The sequence below is a fragment of the Mus musculus genome, chromosome 7 (assembly GCF_000001635.26).
Source record: "Mus musculus strain C57BL/6J chromosome 7, GRCm38.p6 C57BL/6J".
In the NCBI taxonomy this organism is placed as follows: Eukaryota; Metazoa; Chordata; class Mammalia; order Rodentia; family Muridae; genus Mus; species Mus musculus.
The window spans coordinates 18,856,704-18,875,634 of record NC_000073.6 but is presented as its reverse complement, the minus strand read 5'-3'; the positions used below and the strand labels follow the sequence as shown (position 1 = coordinate 18,875,634).

Genomic DNA, 18,931 nt, shown 5'->3' with positions numbered 1-18,931 from the left:
CATTACTAACGCTCCAGTGGCCAGGCATGGCAGTGCACACTTGTAATCCCAGATACTCATGAGACTGGGTGTGGAGGATCTTGAGTTAAAGAGTAACCTGAGAAACATTAGAAGACCTACCTCAAACAGGAAAGGGGAGCGAGAGCTCAGGTCCTATGCTTGCACAGCCAGTTGTGCTGTCTCGGCTTTCCGTTTTCTTCCCCAACTTCTTTTCTTTCCTCTTCCTTCTGCATTTCCTTGTCTTCCTGCCTCTGGGATATGGCTCAGTGGTAGAGCCCCTGCCTAGAATCCCCCAGTGAGGGGCTGGGGGCGTGGCTCAGTGGTAGAGCCCCTGCCTAGAATCCCCCAGTGAGGGGCTGGGGGTGTGGCTCAGTGGTAGAGCCCCTGCCTAGAATCCCCCAAGGAGGGGCTGGGGGCGTGGCTCAGTGGTAGAGCCCCTGCCTAGAATCCCCCAGTGAGGGGCTGGGGGTGTGGCTCAGTGGTAGAGCCCCTGCCTAGAATCCCCCAGTGAGGGGCTGGGCGTGTGGCTCAGTGGTAGTGCATCTGGTTTCACATGGGCACTGCCAGGCTTTTGCAAAAGTAGGAGGACATTTCCACATTAGATCCAACACCACATAAACCAGGTAATTTGGTCCGTGCCTGTAATTATAAAGCCACAGGAGGTTCACACGTTCAAGGTCATCTTTGGCTGTGTAGAGGGAGTTTGAGGCTAGTCTGGGTTACAAGAGACCCTGTCTCCAACAAAAACACACAATGAATTTCTTGTGCAGCAGACCACAGCTCTCTTGGGAGTCGGCACAGGAAGGAGGAGTGTAGGGTATCAGGCACCTTTCCCAACATCTGGGAGACTTACTTAATAGTAGGCTTTCCTTCTTCTTTATTGAGAGAAGGAACTTGCTCCTTGCCCAACCTGTGTACCACACAGGTACTTCCTAGGGCTGTTTTTACCCTTACCTTCAAGATGCAGGCATCTCTGTTTAAAAGCTTTCCTACCCTCCCCTGCTTTAAGGATGAACGACCTGGTGGGGTTGAAGTTTTTGTGGGTTAAAAATTTGGCCCATTGAGAGATGGCTGAGCAGGTATGAGCACTTTTTGCCTTTGCAGAGAACGCAGGTTTGATTCCCAGTACCCACACGGCAGTCTACAATCATCTGTAATCCTAGTTAATGCAGGGGAGCCTCTCCTCCTCAACTCCTGGGCACCAGGCATGCACCAGTGTGGCACACCTACACACCTACAGGCAAAACACTCACACACATCAATGCTTTAAAAACAAAGACAACCTAAAATATTCCAGCTTCCTAACTTACAGCCCACCTGCTTCCTTCTGTTCGAATCCCCATTCCTCTTGTCCCACCGTGGGGGGAATCTTTGGGTACCCCACCAATTGTGCCCCTGCTCTCTTCATACCCAGAGACAGGGAGCTTTCGGGTTTCATCTGACCCCCCTTGCTTACTACTTCAGGGAAGCAGCTTGTACAGGCTCTGGAAGGAGGCTAGCAGCTGCTAACTCCATGTTGGGTCTTGGGTCTTAGGGTCTTGGGTCCGATCCAAAGTGGGGGCACACACATCCTCTGGGTTCTTTTTTTTTTTTTTTCAAGACAGGGTTTCTCTGTGTAGCTCTGACCGTCCTGGAACTCACTCTGTAGACCACGCTGGCCTCGAACTCAGAAATCCGCCTGTCTCTGCCTCCCAAGTGCTGAGATTAAGGGCGTGCGCCACCACTGCGCCAGCACATCATCTCAGGTTTGAGCTGAAGACAGTGAATAACATCCCGTATCATTTACTGAGCATCTATTCTGTGCTCCAACCACCTGTTAAAGGAACAAGGGCTGTGAACAAGAGAGGTTTCTATCTTCACAGATCTTAGTGGTTGAGAAAAGATACAACTAAAAAACAAAACAAAACCAGGGACTACTAATAAAAGAAATGTTATATTTCACACAATTACCCTGGCTGCCTGGAAGCTTCAGAATTCTGGGATCATTATTACCTTTGACCTCTGGGATTTTAGAGTGTGTGTGTGTGAGGGGAGTCACGATGCACAGGGTTACCGCAGTTCTCTCCTTTGTCCACCAGAGGGTGCCATGTCCCCATTTTTACCAGCGTACGTAAAAGCAACCGCTGAACCCATAAGGTTTCCTCCCCTCCCACCCCCAGCGCTCCTTCCTGTCCTGCCTTCTGCCTCCCTACCACTCTCCCGCAGAGCAGATCACTTCTGTTAACAGCAGAGGCAATCGCAATCATTTACCAGCGGTATAGACTTTCCTGGGTTTTAATTGTTAGGATGGAAAGCACTGGAGTGTATGTGGGAGGGGCCCTTGCATTTCATTCCCAGGGCACTTAGGGACGACTCACAGAGGACTTGGGGGATGAGAGTTATGAGAGCGATTTTGCATCTTTGAAAAATCAGTCTGGCTCTTGTTGGGAAACAAAGGAAAGTATGTGAAGCTACTGATGTTTTTGGAGGAAACATAACCATGGAAACTTTTGAAAGCCAGCTCGCTTTCATAAGGGAAGCCAAAATTAATGTGGCCATCCCGTGAGAAGATGCAGAAAGTGACTAGGTTTGTGATGCTCCTGCTGGACCACTGGCGCTAGCTCACCTCAGTGTCCCTCTCTTACCAAAGCTTTTCAGCTCCTCCTTGCTCTGTAGCTGATGGTCCTGCCTTTGCAGAGCTCTGCTTGTCTCCGTGGGGGCTTAGCCGTCAGGATGCTGTCCTCCGCTAAGGGTCCTGGAAACATACAAGCAGGGGCAGGTATTTAATGCACAACACGTAACTGTGATATGAAAACCAGATTATCAGTGTAAGATTTCTGAAGCGGCTTAAAAGGAAGAGGCATCTGACCCTGAAGAGTCGGGTCGGGACCCCCCTTTCAGTCATGGCGACGGGACATTGTCCCATACACGTGGGTGGATGAGAGAACACCTGCAGGAAAAAGATGTGACCCTGTCTATGACCCTGTATAGGAGAGGAAATATCTCTCCCTCTCCCCCTCTCCCCCTTTCCCCCTCTCCCCCTCTCCCCCTCTCCCTCTGCGTGTACTCCAGTAGTCACTCCCTTTCAGATTTACTTTGCCTGCCCGCAAAGGGAGCTGGGAAGTGTAGTCTTTTTTGTTTGTTTGTTTGTTTTAAGGAAACTATCAATCAGGGGATTTGCCTCAGCTTTGAACTCAAAACTTAAAGGGCCAGGAGGCAATAGGGGGCGGGACTTGTAAGCGTAGTACTGGGAGGAAAAGAGGGAGGGTGGGCTGTGATCCAGATGTAACTTGAATAAAAAAGTAAATTATTAAAAAAAAAAAAAAAGACTTCAAGGGCTGTGGATATAAACTAAGAAAAACCTATTTGCTCAATCCTACCTGACTTCGGGCTAAGATTGAGATCAGCCTGACCCTCTGGTATGCTGGTACTTTATGGGTACCATAACTCTCTGGCGATCACTCTGCTTCTGCCACCCTTTCTGATCAGTGATGCCGCGTGGTTCCACAGCTGTGCCCTGTTCTCATTAAAAGTTCATACCTGTCATGCTTACTAACAGCCATCACAGCTACATCAAAACGGGAGCACCAGACTTGTGGTTGTCCCTTTATAAGCCTCTTGCTCACTCAGTTAGGGGCCACCTCTTTAAATAAGTAGTCACAGGAGTGTCCCCCAGCAGGGTCTGTGGCTCAATAAAAAATTTCAAATTCCTAAAAAGTTTGTCCTGGTCTTCTCTTGAGTGAGAACAGCCTGATTACAACAGATGGCATAACTTAAAAAAAAAAAAAAAACCAAGATTTTTATGTCAGGTGTGTTGATGCCTTTCATCTCAGCACGAGGGCGGAAATGGAGGTGGGTCAACAATCAGGAGTTCAGAGCCAGCCTCTGCTAGCTAGTGTGTCTGAGACTAGCCTGGGCTACATTAGAGTTTGTTTCAAGAACAAACCAAATAAAATGTTAAACACTCACAAAACAAACAAACAAACAATTATTACACGCCATTTAAATTATATCAAAATGCATCGTAAAAAAAATTCTTAGCTCCTTAATGAGCCAGCTAGCAGGGAGGAAGAGAGCTTCCAGCTTAGTTCTGACTTGAGGTCACTGTGTCCTGGACATGTGGTATTCTCAGCAGTAGGGTCTAACCTGGTGTATTAGTCAGGGTTCTCTAGAGTCACAGAACTTATGAATAGTCTCTAAATAGTAAAGGAATTTATTGATGACTTACAGTCGGCAGCCCAATTCCCAACAATTGTTCAGTCGCAGCTGTGAATGGAAGTCCAAGGATCTAGCAGTTACTCAGTCTCACGCAGCAAGCAGGCGAAGGAGCAAGAGCTCGAGCTAGACTCCCTTCTTCCAATGTCCTTATATTGTCTCCAGCAGAAGGTGTAGCCCAGATTAAAGGTGTGTTCCACCACACCTTTAATCCCAGATGAAAGGCATAGCCCAGATTAAAGGTGTGTTCCTTAACTCGGAGATTCAATCTTCTGGAATCCATAGCCACTACGGCTCAAGATCTTCAAACCAAGATCCAGATAAGGATCTCCAAGCCTCCAGATAAGGGTCACTGGTGAGCCTTCCAATTCCGGATTGTAGTTCATTCCAAATATTGTCAAGTTGACAACCAGGAATAGCCACTACAATCCACCCCTTGTCAACTTGACACAAATAATATCTCATGTTCACATGAAACAATAACAAGGTTGTAAATACGCCTAACATGATATAACTATCCCTCGTACAATCGCAAACGCATTAGTAAATTTACAATGGGCATTCATATTACTTTATAATCCTCGTTTCTGCAACTGGTTACGTGGCCTTAATTGGTATTTATAACTACCTTCCTCTACTACCCATTCTGTATTTCCTTCACCTTCAGCCAGCACCTCAGCAGGTCTTGGCTCTTTTCCTGGAGGATTGACCCATACCTTCATTCCTGATGGGTCTGCGTCCTTTGTCATCCTGCTTGGATTAGGCTGTTGTAGTTTCCCATTGACTTTAATCACAGGACATGGTAGTACTAAGAGACGCCCTAAGGGATCTCCTGCACTCCAGACATAATCTTGCTTACCACCATTGTGAAGAGGTAATCCAATTTCCCCATGGTAATCTGGATCTATCACCCCTCCTAACACTGTTATTCCTTTTTTAGCCTGTTGGTTTAAGGGCATTAGAAGCCCAAAATGACCAGGGGGAAGTCTGAGATTCCAGTTCAATGAAATGTTTGTTGTAGCTCCTGGTAGGAGCACTCCCCTCTCTGGAGCCAAAACTTCTAAGCCAGCAGAACCTAGAGTTATGGGGACAGGAAGCAAAAATTTTCCTAGAGGGTCACTAGGAGTGATAGTAAGTGGAACTATTCCTTTTTCCACCCCTTGATTCCTGGACCCATGAATCCTGGCTATGGGTGAAACTGTACCATATATCGAGCGCTGATTCAAAGCATATACTGCCTTCTGAAGAACTCTACCCCAGCCTTCCAAGCTGTTACCACCTAATTGGCGCTGTAACTGCGTCTTCAAAAGGCCATTCCATCTTTCTATCAGACCAGCTGCTTCAGGATGATGGGGAATGTGGTAAGACCAGTGAATTCCATGATCGTGGGCCCACTGTCGTACTTCTCTGGCTGTGAAATGAGTTCCTTGGTCAGAAGCAATACTGTGTGGAATACCATGACGATAGATAAGGCATTCTGTCAGTCCGTGAATGGTGGTTTTAGTTTTTTTTTTTTTTTTTTTTTTTTTAAATAGTAAAGGAATTTATTGATGACTTACAGTCGGCAGCCCAATTCCCAACAATTGTTCAGTCGCAGCTGTGAATGGAAGTCCAAGGATCTAGCAGTTACTCAGTCTCACGCAGCAAGCAGGCGAAGGAGCAAGAGCTCGAGCTAGACTCCCTTCTTCCAATGTCCTTATATTGTCTCCAGCAGAAGGTGTAGCCCAGATTAAAGGTGTGTTCCACCACACCTTTAATCCCAGATGAAAGGCATAGCCCAGATTAAAGGTGTGTTCCTTAACTCGGAGATTCAATCTTCTGGAATCCATAGCCACTACGGCTCAAGATCTTCAAACCAAGATCCAGATAAGGATCTCCAAGCCTCCAGATAAGGGTCACTGGTGAGCCTTCCAATTCCGGATTGTAGTTCATTCCAAATATTGTCAAGTTGACAACCAGGAATAGCCACTACACCTGGTTCTTCCCTTTTCTTCTCCAAGCAGAAGAAAACTTTCTGTCAAAGGAAGCAACTGTTATAGAAAGATAAAGCCTAGAGGGACAGGAGATTTCATAGTATAGTAAAAAAAAAAAATTTTTTTATTTTTTATTTTTGAGACAGGATCTTACTGTGTAGCTCTCCCCAGCCTGGAACTCACAAAGATTCTCCTGCCTCTGCCTCCTGAGTGCAGGAATTAAAGGCTTGGGCCACCATACCTGGCTTGAGTTTTCATTTGTAGTATAATTAGGTTATTAAACAATGCTGTCTAAAGTTTGTAAGAATACGAAAAGAACCATCAAGAAAGAGTAAGATATAAAAATTAAAAATACAAAATGTATTTTTGGTAAAATATAAGTTGAAAACGGAAAAAATAGTTTTCAGAGGTCTAATGAGTTTGTCCCAAGGTCAAGGATTGCTCTAGAATGGAAATAGATCAACGAGGCAAAAGTTTTAACTTAAATTAAGTGGCTATAATTAAAGGTTATTAAAAACTCTCAGGGTCAAATTTCTATGCCCAGAGATAAAATTGGTGAGGGAGTAACATTTACAAAAACTGCCACATGAAACAGGATTTGTCATCTTTATTTGAATGAGCCATTAAAGAGTTGAAGTTTGGGGGCTGGAGGGGTAACTAGATGGTTAGGAGCATTGGAACTCAGACATTTTGCAGAGGACCTGAGTTCAAGTCCTAACACCTACATTAAGTGACTCATAATCACCCATCACTCTAGCTTTAGGAGATCTAGCACCCTCTTCTGGTCTCCGTGGGAACTGCACACACACAAGCAATAATTTTTTTTTTTTTTAAAGTTTTTCAAGACAGGGTTTCTCTGTGTAGTCTTGGCTGTCCTGCAACTTGCTCTGTGGACCAAGCTTGAACTCAGAGATCCACATGCTCTCTGCCTCCCAAATGCTGGAATTTAAGGTGTGCACTGCACCACATTGGCCGAATATACATCTTTTTAGAAATTAAAAAAAAAATTGCAGTTTTTGTTTTATAGCTAGATACTAAATTTCTATGTTTCCCCACTGGCTACTACTCTCACTTGCCAGATAGCTACAGCAGGAAAATTCTGCTAAGAGCAGTTATTCCTGCTTAGGCTAATTCTGTTAAATTGCATACTAATTATGACACATTATCTTTTGCATATGTGTGTGTTTACTGTTTATGTGTGTGTGTGGGTGCATATGCATGGGCCAGTGCTCAGTGAAAGTGTGGGAACTAAAGGGGGGAGGGGAAAGAGGGGGAAGGGAGGAGCCCACTTCCGGCCAGAGTTCCTTCTATGCTCTGGGCAGGTGGTCGTGGGAGGACTGCCAGACACTTTCCACTCAGCCTTGGGTGGACATCTAAGCCACTCGGCAGGGGGTGGACAAAGGGCAACACCCGATACCAGGGGCCCCAGGGCAATACCCTCGCCCCTGGGTTATGGGAGACAGGGCTTAGGGAGAGAAGTTCCCTCGAAGTCCTTAGTCCTTAGAGTCCTTAGTCTAAGGACTAAGTCTAAGTCTAAGTCCTTAGTCTGGGCCTTGATTGGAGCACAGGAAGGCCTTCCTACGGGAGATTAGAAATGGCTCATTAGAGGAAAGCCTATCCCATTGTCCAGGCACAATGGGTCTTGATGAGCAGAGACAGTCTATGGTTTTAGAGCTTTATTGTAAAAAAGCTGGGGGAAAGAGAGAAGGTGAAGAGAGAGAGACTGGCTATGGCCAAGAGGAGAGAAGGGGGAAAGAGAGAGAGAGAGAAGAAAGGCTAGAGTAAGAGGGAGAGAGCAAGAGGGAGCGAGAGTAAGAGAGTGAGAGGAGAGGAGAGAATGAGGAAAGAGTAAGAGGAGAGTGAGGGGAGAGAGTAAGAGAGTGAGGTGGAGCCAAGCAGCCCCTCTTATGGTGGGCTGTTATCTTTACTGTTGCTAGGTAACTGGGAGGAGTTTAGCCTGAAGGTCAGAAGCTTGGGACATTGTCTACGTGACTACTAGCCACACTTCTGTGGGAGCTGTGGGGGACGGTAACTTTGACAGGAGCCTTGAGTCCAGGAGACATGAGGGAACACTTACCGTGCCATGTAGGTGAATTATCACCACTCCAGGGTTCAGACCTCAGCTCGATTGGAGACCAGACTGTGTATAGCCCAATGCCCCACATGAAAGTATGTGGCAAATAAGTATAGAGAACAGAGGTCAAGCTGGAGAGATGGCTCAGTGGTTAAGGGCACTGATTGCTCTTTCAGAGGTCATGAGTTCAATTCCCAGCACCCACATGGTGGTTCACAACCATCTGTAATGGGATTGATGCTCTCTTCTAGTATGTCTGAAGAGACTGACAGTGTACTCACATAAAATAAATAAGTCTTTAAGAGTTAAACCTTGGGCTTCCTGGTCCTCAGTTCAAAGTGTATTATGGTGTCTTCGGCCACAGAGACTTACCTTTAACTTACGGGAGGCAACCACAGGAACGATCACCTCTGTTGTTTTAGGAATCTCTTGGACTGGTCTGACCAACAACTCAAGAGGAGCATTCTCATGCCTTGTGCTGGGAGCTTTCTTAGTCAGTGGCTTCTAGGGGGCACATTCTCTAACTTAATTAAAAATGTATACATACACATATCCTTACATATGTGAAATTTTGAGTAAACATAAAATAATGTTTCCCTATGGTCTTTTCAAATGCCTTTAGTGTTATTTATCCCTGATGGGACCCAGCAGTTGCTTACATCACAAGCTACCACCACTAGGTATGCCAGGTGTGTGCAGCTGGATAACAGGACCCTGCACCCCACCCCAGGTCTCTGTCCTCAGAACCCCTTCTCTCTCTCTTTGCCCTCATGGCTCTGCTCCCGTCTGCTTTCTGTCTACATGCCCACTCTTCTGCCTCTACCCTGCCCAGGTCCCTTCCCCCAATAAACCCCTTTCACACCAGGTCTGTTGCATGGTGTGAAACCTTACTCAATATAATTTTTTCTCAGAGGGGCTGACCCACGGTGGACACATCATATTTCCTAACACCTGATCCCTTACTCTCTGTGCTGCCTTCCCTCCCCTGTCCCTAGGTGAGTCTCCCCCATTTCCTTTTTAACATTTCACCCTCTGTAGAGCCTGTCCTCTCTGGAGCTCCCCACCCCATGCTCCTTTTTAACGTCCTTGGTTTCTGTGGTTACTCCAGGCTATAGATGGAGATCTGAAGATTAGACTCTAGGATCCACAGATGAGAGAGTATACGTGACATTTGCCTTTCTGGGTCTGAAAACCTCACTCAGTATAATTTTTTCAACTCTCACCCATTTACCTGCACCTGAGTTTTAATACACACACACACACACACACACACACACACACACACACACGATTAGAAGTCTATGTGTGTATGTACCATTTTTATTATCCATCCATCAGTTGCAGGCCATTCAGGTTGTTTCTATTTCCAGGCTATTGTGACTGGACCAGGAGTGGGCAAGTGGCTATGGAGATGGATGTTGAGTCCTTTGGACATTTACACGGTTTTTCTGTGTAGCTCTGACTGTCCTGGAACTCACTCTGTAGACTAGGTTGGCCTCGAACTCAGAAATCTGCCTGCCTCTGCCTCCCAAGTACTGGGATTAAAGGTGTGCGCCACCACTGCCCGGCAAGGAACAGTTTTAAAAAGATATGTCCTAGCCATTTTTGTCTTACTTTTCAAACTCTCTGTTCAGATCCATAGTCCATTTTATCTTTGGGTGGCTTGTTTCCTTGAGTCTGTTTTTTGAATTCTTTTTTGTCTTTTTGAGACAAGGTTTCATTGTGTAGCTCTGGCTGTCCCAGAAATCAGAGCTTCGGCAAGGCTGGCCTCAACCTCAGAAAGATCAACTTGTCTCTGCCTCCCTCATGTGTGCAGTGGTCCTGTGTCTGTAAGATGCTGTTTCCTTGATGTGAGTATATCAAAGCTCTTACAGAATTCTCAAAGAACTAATTAAAAAGGGGGAAGTAAAACAAAACTTCTACTAAGAAAAAGCATTAAGTCGGGGTTAATCCCACTGAATGAGAGAGTAAAGACCATTACGCAAATTTTTCAGTCAAATTAAGCAAGCTTTATTTTCTGTCTGACAGGACTTTCTCTCTAAAGTGGGGGCTTGAAAAAGATCATGGAACACAGTGGGAGGTGGGATTTACATATTCCCCAAACTGCCACACTAGGGGTTTTAGAGGGTGGGAGTATTTTTAGTGGAATTTTGGTCACATAGGAACTTGGCAGAACATCTTACATTCTCAGGGTATGTTCAAGGTCTGAGTCAAACTTTACAGGGTGGGGAGCATTTCAAATTCCTGAAACAGGTTAAAGCACGGTCGACTCGAATTTTGCAGCAAAAAGAAATGAACTTGTTGTTTTAAAAACAAAATCCCAGGGGCTGGAGAAATGGCTCAGCGGTTAAGAGCACTGACTGCTCTTCCGGAGGTCTTGAGTTCTATTCCCAGCAACCACATGCTGTCTTAAATACCCTTTAACTCAAAGACCCTCCTTTCTACATCCTTATGTTCAATCCCTGGGCGTTGGGTGTTTACTCCACCTCTTGACTTAGGGTTCCTCTTGACCTATCATTGACTTTATTTAATCCTGTTAACAGAAAGCTTTTTGGATTAAAGGTGTGTCCTAGGGCTGAGCCACAGCACAACAAGGTTTTTCTAGTTCACAATCTTGGGGTTCACAATGTGGTCAAATGTCCTGCTATGTGAACTTCTTCCGACCTTATAACAAAATGTCTTCCCTCCTTAAGATGGAGTCTGGCTGGCCCATCATTTCTGCCTTGCCTTGTGTGCCCCTTTCAAATCCTTGCCAGGGAATGATCATTTATATCTGTTGTATAGGCTGATAATGTCAATGGAAGCCAAGTATTTTACCTTTTTCTATTTGGAAAGAGACAAAATTTGTATTATGCCTAGGGCGTCTCTATGTCTGACTGGTTAGCATAGGAAGAATAAATTATTCTTAAAATCATCCTCTTTGTTCTGTATAGAGCAGGTGGAGTGCTGTGGGGCATTGGGCTATACACAGACAATCTGGTCTCCAGTCGAGCTGAGGTCTGAACCCCGGGACCCGGTGGTGATAATTCACCTACGTGGAACAGAAGGAGTTCTCTCATATCTCCTGGATTCAAGGCTCCTGTCGAAGTTACCGCCCTCCACAGCCCCCACAGGAGAGGCGTGGCTAGCAGTCACATAGACGCTGTCCCAAGCTTCTGACCTTCAGGAAAGACTCCTCCCAGTTACAGTAAAGATAACAGCACACCACCATAAGAGGGGCTGCTTGGCCCCACCTCATTCTCTTACTCCTCTTACTCTCCTTACTCTCATCTCCTCTCCTCTCTCTCTCTTACTCCCTCTTACTCTTTCTTACTATCTAGCCTTCCCCCTCTCCCGCTCCCCTCCTCTTGGCCATGGCTGGTCTCCCCCCCTCTCTCTCTACCTTCTCTCTTTCCCCCTGCCTTTCTATAATATAGCTCTAAAACCATAGACTATCTCTGTTCATCAAGGCCCTCTGCGCTTACTCTTGCCTGCGTGGAAACCTCTCTCCCTCAGCCCTCTCTCCTATAACCCTGGGGGCTACAAGGTGTTGCCTGGGGGGGGGTTTCCCGGTAGGGGGTTGCCCCTTGTCTACCCCCCATCGAGTGGGGTCCGTGGCTTAGATGCCCACCTGGGGATCTAAGTGGAAAGCATCTGGCAGCCCTCCCGCATCCATCTGCCCAGAGCATAGGAGGAACTCTGGAGGGATGTAGGCTATCCTCCCTTTCCCTCCTTCCCCTACCCCCTTTAGTTCCCACAGAGTGCCTTATCATATTGTAGAAATATTTTAGCTAATCAAACCTGCTGATAGATCTTGGTCTATTTTTTTTTTAAACAGGTATCTTTTGACAGTGAGGGAGCCTGGTAGGCCAGTGGGTATTATACATAAGTAATTGTGTCCATCTTGTCCTCTATGCCAGGGAGTTTCCTTTGGATTAACATTCCAGCCTTTGATGAGGATAAGGGGCAATGCATTTGATTAACTACTTAGCTGCTGAAATTAGGATGGCGTCAGGGCCCAGGAAAGCTGGAATATTAGCAGAAGGCCGGAAGGGGATTAGGGCAATAGGGCACTGATTAGGAGCATCTGGTTTGTTGTCCCATGTAGGCTTCGATTTTTTAAAACCTGTTTTAAATAAAAGTTCTTGAATGCTTTAACCTCCCTTCTAGCCCACCACCCACCAGAGGTAGTGGAAAAGAAAGTTATTAGGATACAGGGGAAGTGGACTTGTTTAGAAATTGTTCTTTGGAGCAAATCCCATCTGCATTGTCAGGAAATTAGCACATGAGTCAACAGAGCTCGATACACTCATAAACACTTCACGAATATACTAGCAGTCCAGTTCAGTAGTGTCAGGATATCAAATATGAATCATCAGTGGTGGCCCCACCCGGCAGAAACAGCCAAGCCTCAGTCAAATTAGCATCAGTCAGCAGGAGCAACCAGGACCAGCAGGGGCGCCAGAAGTTCTTTGTGCCTCTCTCAATGAAGTGAAGATCAGTAGAGACCAACAAAGCTTGCAAGCCCGCAGTCACTGTCCATTAGATCCTATTTATACTCCCTCCAAACATCATGTGTCCTCCAATGGGTTTTGCTTCAGCACGTGAGTCTGTCTTAGCAAAACTCCACATGAGACTGTATCAGCCGACATCACTCTGCCAATCGGCCTGAGTCTGCAGAAGCTGCAAGAAGCCACCAGAACATCACCAGAAGTTTTTCTATGGAGTCCTGACAAAAGATGACCAATAAACAATGGTAAGGCGTACCAATACCATCCAGCATTGTCCACTGTCTGCTGGGTCCTTCTTAACGTCATGCATCCTTTCACGTGTTTGCTTCAGCGAAATGTTCGTTGACATACTGACTTTCCAAAGAAACCTTAAGTTTCCACTTCAGACCCAGCTGAAGAGACAGGGAGCAATCACACCCATTAGACTGGCTTAGATCAGTTTTCAAGGCCAGGGGTTTCTGGTTTTGTAGGATTACCTGGGGCTAGCATGTGCAGATCACTTTTGAAACAGTTTACAGTCCACAGTTGATATCCGGATTGCATTTATTATCCAAGTGGATACAGACTAGGGACAGAAGAAAACTTTTTTTTGGGTTAGGGTCTCATTATATTACCCTGGCTGTCCTAGAACTTCTCTGTAGACCAGGCTGGCCTTGAACTCAGAGATCCACCTGCATCTGCCTCCTCAGTGCTGGGATTAAAGGCGTGCGCCATCTTCCCCTCAGCCTTCCATTCCCTACCTCAACCCAAATAGTTATTGACCATTTTCCAAGTTATATATGCAGTATGTTGTAGTAAGTTAAAATTACCCAAGTAAACACTTTATGTAATAAGTTCTTTCTCCCTTTCTTCCTTTTTCTTTTTCTTTTCTTTTTTTGTTTTTGGTTATTTTTCTGAGAAGATTTCTCTGTGTCCACCTTGTAGACCAGGTTGGCCTCAAATTTGCTGATTTCCACCTGCCTCTGATGCCCTAGTGCTGGGATTAAAGCACTAGGGTGACTTATCACCCCCAACACACCTGCCACCCTCTACCCCCTCAAAATAATTATTGACCATTATCCAACTTATATATATAATATGTTGTAAGTTAAAATTATCCATGTATATATTTTTAGTTATCACCCATGTATTATAATTTTTTTAGCTGTTTTCTTTTTTTAAAGATTTATTTATTTATTTTATGTATGTTAGTACACTGTCGCTGTCTTCAGACACACCAGAAGAGGGCATCAGATCTCAGTACAGATAGTTGTGAGCTACCATGTGGTTGCTGAGAATTGAACTCAGGACCTCTGGAAGAGCACTCAGTGCTCTTTCTTAATTGCTGAGCCATCTCTCCAGCCCCTTGATTTCTTTTTTGGTCATAAAATCAGGTGGCTCATCTATATAGGACAGACAGAAAATTTTTAAATAATCCTGCTTGAGTCTAGAGAAGCAGGAGCAGTAACAACTCCAGGCCCAGCTTTTCAGAACAGCTTAAGACAATATTTCATATTATGCAGATCGAATCCCTGTTAAATTGAGTTTGGTGGCTGGGGATGGAGCAGAGCATCTGGGGACAGAGAGAACAGTCATTAGATGCGACCAAAGCAGGCTTCCGCTTCATTTTCCTCATTTGCTTCCCCATCTCTCTTGGATTATTGTTTTTCTGGGATGAGGACACGGGGCAGTGGAGGCTCCACTCTCTGGGAGCTTGTAGGAGATCCACAAGTGATGGAGTGGATTCTGGAGCCAGCCTCTGCTGCCTGCTCACTTAGCTGTCAGCCTAGCTCTTCTGGTCCTTCCTGTCCATTTGCTTAGCCTGGCAAGGCACACCCCTGCAAAGCCAGCACCTAGCAGCAGGCTCAGGATTGGAAAACAGTGTTCTTTGCCTGGCTCCCTCCTGCTGCTGCTGCTGCTGCTGTTGCTGCTGGACAGTGGTGGGAGAGCAGTGTGTGTGTGTGTCTGTCTCTGTCTCTGTCTCTGTCTCTGTCTCTGTCTCTGTCTCTCTCTCTCTCTCTCTCTCTGTGTATAAGACTGGGGAAAATTTAAAGAGACAGACACAGCAAAAAAATGAAACTACAGAGCTCAAAATATCCAAAGGACAGAGTCAACAAAAACCAAAGCCAGTAAACACAGAACACAGAATGTTCATGTAGTTAAGAGAGACTGATCCAGAGTGGCAATTTTCACACACACATTTAGCTGGGCTTGCTGGTTTCCCCAACAGCCCTCACACCTACCAGGCAGCCAGAGCAGCTTTGTGCTAGGTGCCCTGAGCAGGAGGCAAACAGCACACAGAGCAAAACACAGGGAGCCAATAACAAGACACCAAGTTTTGGGCAGTGCAACATCCTGCCATTACCACGGACAGGAATTTGTGTACCTCACCAGGTAGCTCTCTAGCCCCAAGAAAGGATCCCACCAGAAACAGTATCAGATGTCATAAATTAGGGTTCTCAACCATCAGAAAACGCACATTTCCGATGTTCTTAGGAATTTCCAACCACAAATTTATTCTCACTGCTATTCATAACTGTAGTTTTGCTACTTTGTGGTATCTCAGTTCCTAAGACCACCAGAAATATGTGTTTTCTGATGGTCGCAGTCCACGGGTTGAGAATAACTGACATAGAAGGAGCCACTCTCTATGACACATAGGTGCTTGCTGGATTCGTTTTAGTATTGCAGGTCACTCCAACAGTCTGCCAAACTGAAAGCACACAGTCTTATTATATACAGGGTCTGTCTTAGTCAGGGCTTTACTGCCGTGAATAGACACCATGACTAAGGCAAGTCTTATAAAAAACATTTAATTGGGGCTGGCATACAGGTTCAGAGGTTCAGTCCCTTATCATCAAGGTGGGAGCATGGCAGTATCCAGGCAGGCATGGCGCAGGCAGAGCTGAGAGTTCTACGTCTTTATCCAAAGGCTGCTAGTGGAAGACTGACTTCCAGGCAACTAGGATGAGGGTCTTAAGCCCACACCCACAGTGACACACCTATTCCAACCAGGTCACACCTATTCCAACAAGGCCACACCTCCAAATGGTGCCACTCCCTGGTCCAAGAATATACAAACCATCACGGGGTCTTATATATATTTTGGGGTGGGTTGGGGTCTAAGAACAAATGCTTTCTATTGGCTTGATCTTAGATGTTAGGGATGCCCCATCTGCATGTGGAGCGGCTTCCGGTCTTATCCCTATGTGACTGATTGTCATGGTCCTCTCCATGGGGTGCTGTGGTCATGTGACAGAGACCTAGTCAGGAATATGTGAACTACCTACCATCCTCAGGCCTGAGGGTTCCAGGGTTTCTGAACCCACTCAACCTTACCAAGTGTCCTGGCACAGTCCACTGCCCCACAATATACTACACACATATACCATACACACACATACCACATATGTACTCATATACCATACATATACCATATATACACAGACACATACTTTACACACACACAGATACAAACACACACACACTATTCATATACACATACATATACTATACATACATAGAAACACATACCATATGTACCACAGAGACAGATAGACACAGCACACAGCACACACAGACACATATACAATACATATACACACATACACATATACCACACACACACACACACACACACACACACACACACACACACACAGATGTAGCCATGCTGAAGTCCAATGGACTGATGTGAACTTCCTGATTGTCAGTAGTTAGAATATCAAAGATTATTCTGAGGCTATCTTTAGCCCTTTTTGTCCATTTCTGACTGTGACCTGCTATCCTTGTGACAAGCTGCTGAAACCTTTAAAATGTATCAAGGGATCCATAGCCTCTACCATCCGGAATGCTAAAGGATGGCATGAGATTCATGCCCCTCTTTGCTGGAACCCCTGGTGTTTCCACTAATGTATTTGAAAATGATCTTGATTGATGGTTTTCTCTGTCCTACTACAATAAACGTTTCATCAGATCATGACTGCACTGGTATTAGTGGAAACAAATCTGTGTTTCCAGGTCTTAGGCATATTTGGCTGCAGGATAACCATATTCTATTCCCCTCATTGTGAGAGCTGGGTTGTTTGTTTTTGATTGACACCACCCTTCTGCCTGGCCTGGCTTCTCTGCAGCCTCCAGGATGTGACTAATGCAGGAAGAATCTCACTCATTTCCCTCCTAACTGCAGCATCAAAGAAGAGAAGGAAAAATAGCTGTCTCCAGGCACAGGCTAGAAGGAAAACCAGACCTCCCCAGCAGGAGTTCCTTACCTGGTCCTGTCCTTTGTGTTCTGGATTCAGTTGGCTCTGGCCAGTGCCACCGCCAATACAACAGGGAGTGCAGATCCAGCTGAAGCTGTAGCAGAGCTAGCAACATCCTGACTGTCCTCAGCAGCATGCCCTGTAACCAGCCCGCCATGAAGTGCGTGGTCATTGTGTGTCCTATGGGTCCTTCCTGCTCTTGTCTCCCAACCCCTGAGGTGGGTGGTTGCCCCATTTTCTCACCAGAGACAGCTGTCTGCATGATGCTATGGTTGCCATGCCTCAGGTTGCAGCTGAACTGTGGTTCCTGTCCAGGAAGAACCCGAATGGACACCCGGGCCTGGTAGGTCCCATCCCCGCTGGGCAGGATGGTCTCAGATCTGAAGGTTTTCTGCTGTACTGGCTTCCCATCCTGAAGCCAGACCAGGGTGGCCTCACGGGTATACAGATTAAAAGCCCGGCATGTCAGTGTGACCCTACCTACTGGATAGTTCCTGCAGGTCACAGTTACCATTGGGGGTCCTGGGAGAAGATGAGAAAGAGCTGCTGAGTGGTGGGATGCGGAGGGCAGAAACTACACAACCACAATGTGCATATGTGCCTCTCCCCACCCCTAGGTAAGTGCGGGGAGTACAGCACACAGCTCCAGTGATGCCTGAATACTGGAAGGTAGCAGGCCCTTGTCTGCCAGGGGACTGCATGAGGTCAGATGATCAGCCTTCTAGTACATGAGTAGATGACTTTGTAGGGACAGTGGTCTTCTCTAATCGACAAATGGCTGACAATCTTTGTACCACAAAGCTGGTGTCATGCACTCCAGGAGACAGAGAGGTGCTGCCAAACTGTAACTCTAATTCTTTGCCTCTTGGCTTGACCCTTGGACTTGCTCATGAGGATTTTTGGTTAACAGCATTTTCACTGTCTACCCTAACCATTTCAAGGGGGAATTCTTTCTCTCTCTCTCTCTCTTCTCTTTCTCTCTCTCTCTCTCTCTCCCTCTTCTTCTCCCTCTCCTCCCTCTCTCCCTCCCCCTCTCCTCCCTCTCCTCCCTCTCCTCCCTCTCCTCCCTCTCCTCCCTCTCCTCCCTCTCCTCCCTCTCCTCCCTCTCCTCCCTCTCCTCCCTCTCCTCCCTCTCCCCCTCTCTCCCCCTCTCCCTCTTCCCCTCTCTTCCCCTTTCTCCCCTCTCCCCCTTTCTCCCCCCTCTCCCTCTCTCTCTCTCTCCTTCTCCCTCTCTCCCCCCTCTCCTCCCCTCTCCCCCTCTCCCTTTCCCTCTCTCTCTCCCTCTCCCTTTCCCCCTCTCTCTCCCTCTCTCTCCCCCCTCTCCTCCTTCTCCCTCTCTTCCTTCTCCCTTCCCCCTCCCCCTTCCTCTCCCTGTCCCTCTCCTCTCCTTCTCCTTTTTTTAAAATCATGAATGAGATTTAGCCAAGGAACAACTTTGACTGTCACCTTAAAGGACCTTGCAGAGCTGTGCATACCTGTGATCCAAGCATTCAAGAGGCAAATGCAGGACCTGGAGTTTGACCTTGGCTATGTAGCCTTGTCTCAAAAACAGAAAACTTTCTCAAACAAAGCAGAGGGGCTGGAGAGATGGCTCAGTGGTTAAGAGCACTGGCTGCTCTTCCAGAGGTCCTGAGTTTAATTCCCAGCAACCACATGGTGACTCTGTAATGGTATCTGATGCTTTCTTCTGGTGTGCATGAAGACAGAGTACTCATATACATTAAATAAATAAATAAATCTTAAAAAACAAAAACAAAGAGCTAAGCTTCAGGAGAAGGACCTTGGATATGGAACATGGGTTGGGTAGCTTGCGTTTGAATCTGTAGTCCGGCTCCATGGCTGGATCCTTCTGTCCTGTCTTAACTCTGATCAAACATCTTACCATCCAAGCCCAATTGTTCATAACTAGCTTTGTCTCCTTCTAGATTCAGAACATCCCAGGGAAAGAAGCTAATGGAG

General features: G+C 46.3%; 1 protein-coding gene across 9 annotated transcripts in view; it reads right to left on the bottom strand.

Annotated features, from left to right (window-relative positions):
* Positions 1-5,938: 5,938 nt before the first annotated feature.
* Positions 5,939-18,931, bottom strand: part of Mill2 (MHC I like leukocyte 2) — a 29,739-nt gene continuing 16,746 nt past the window's right edge. For 2 of the 9 annotated variants that reach the window (XM_006539934.4, XM_006539932.3), the window contains 3 exons: positions 17,216-17,494; positions 16,982-17,111; positions 10,228-13,296 (listed from right to left, as the gene is read on the bottom strand). In XM_006539934.4, the coding sequence (XP_006539997.1) occupies positions 17,008-17,111; positions 17,216-17,494 (383 nt within the window). In that variant the 3' untranslated portion in view covers positions 10,228-13,296; positions 16,982-17,007. Of the gene's footprint in view, positions 6,209-10,227; positions 13,297-13,895; positions 14,114-16,981; positions 17,112-17,215; positions 17,495-18,931 lie in introns of those variants that run through there. The other 7 variants (XM_017322234.1, XM_030242559.1, NM_153761.3 and 4 more) reach the window with 5 other exon arrangements.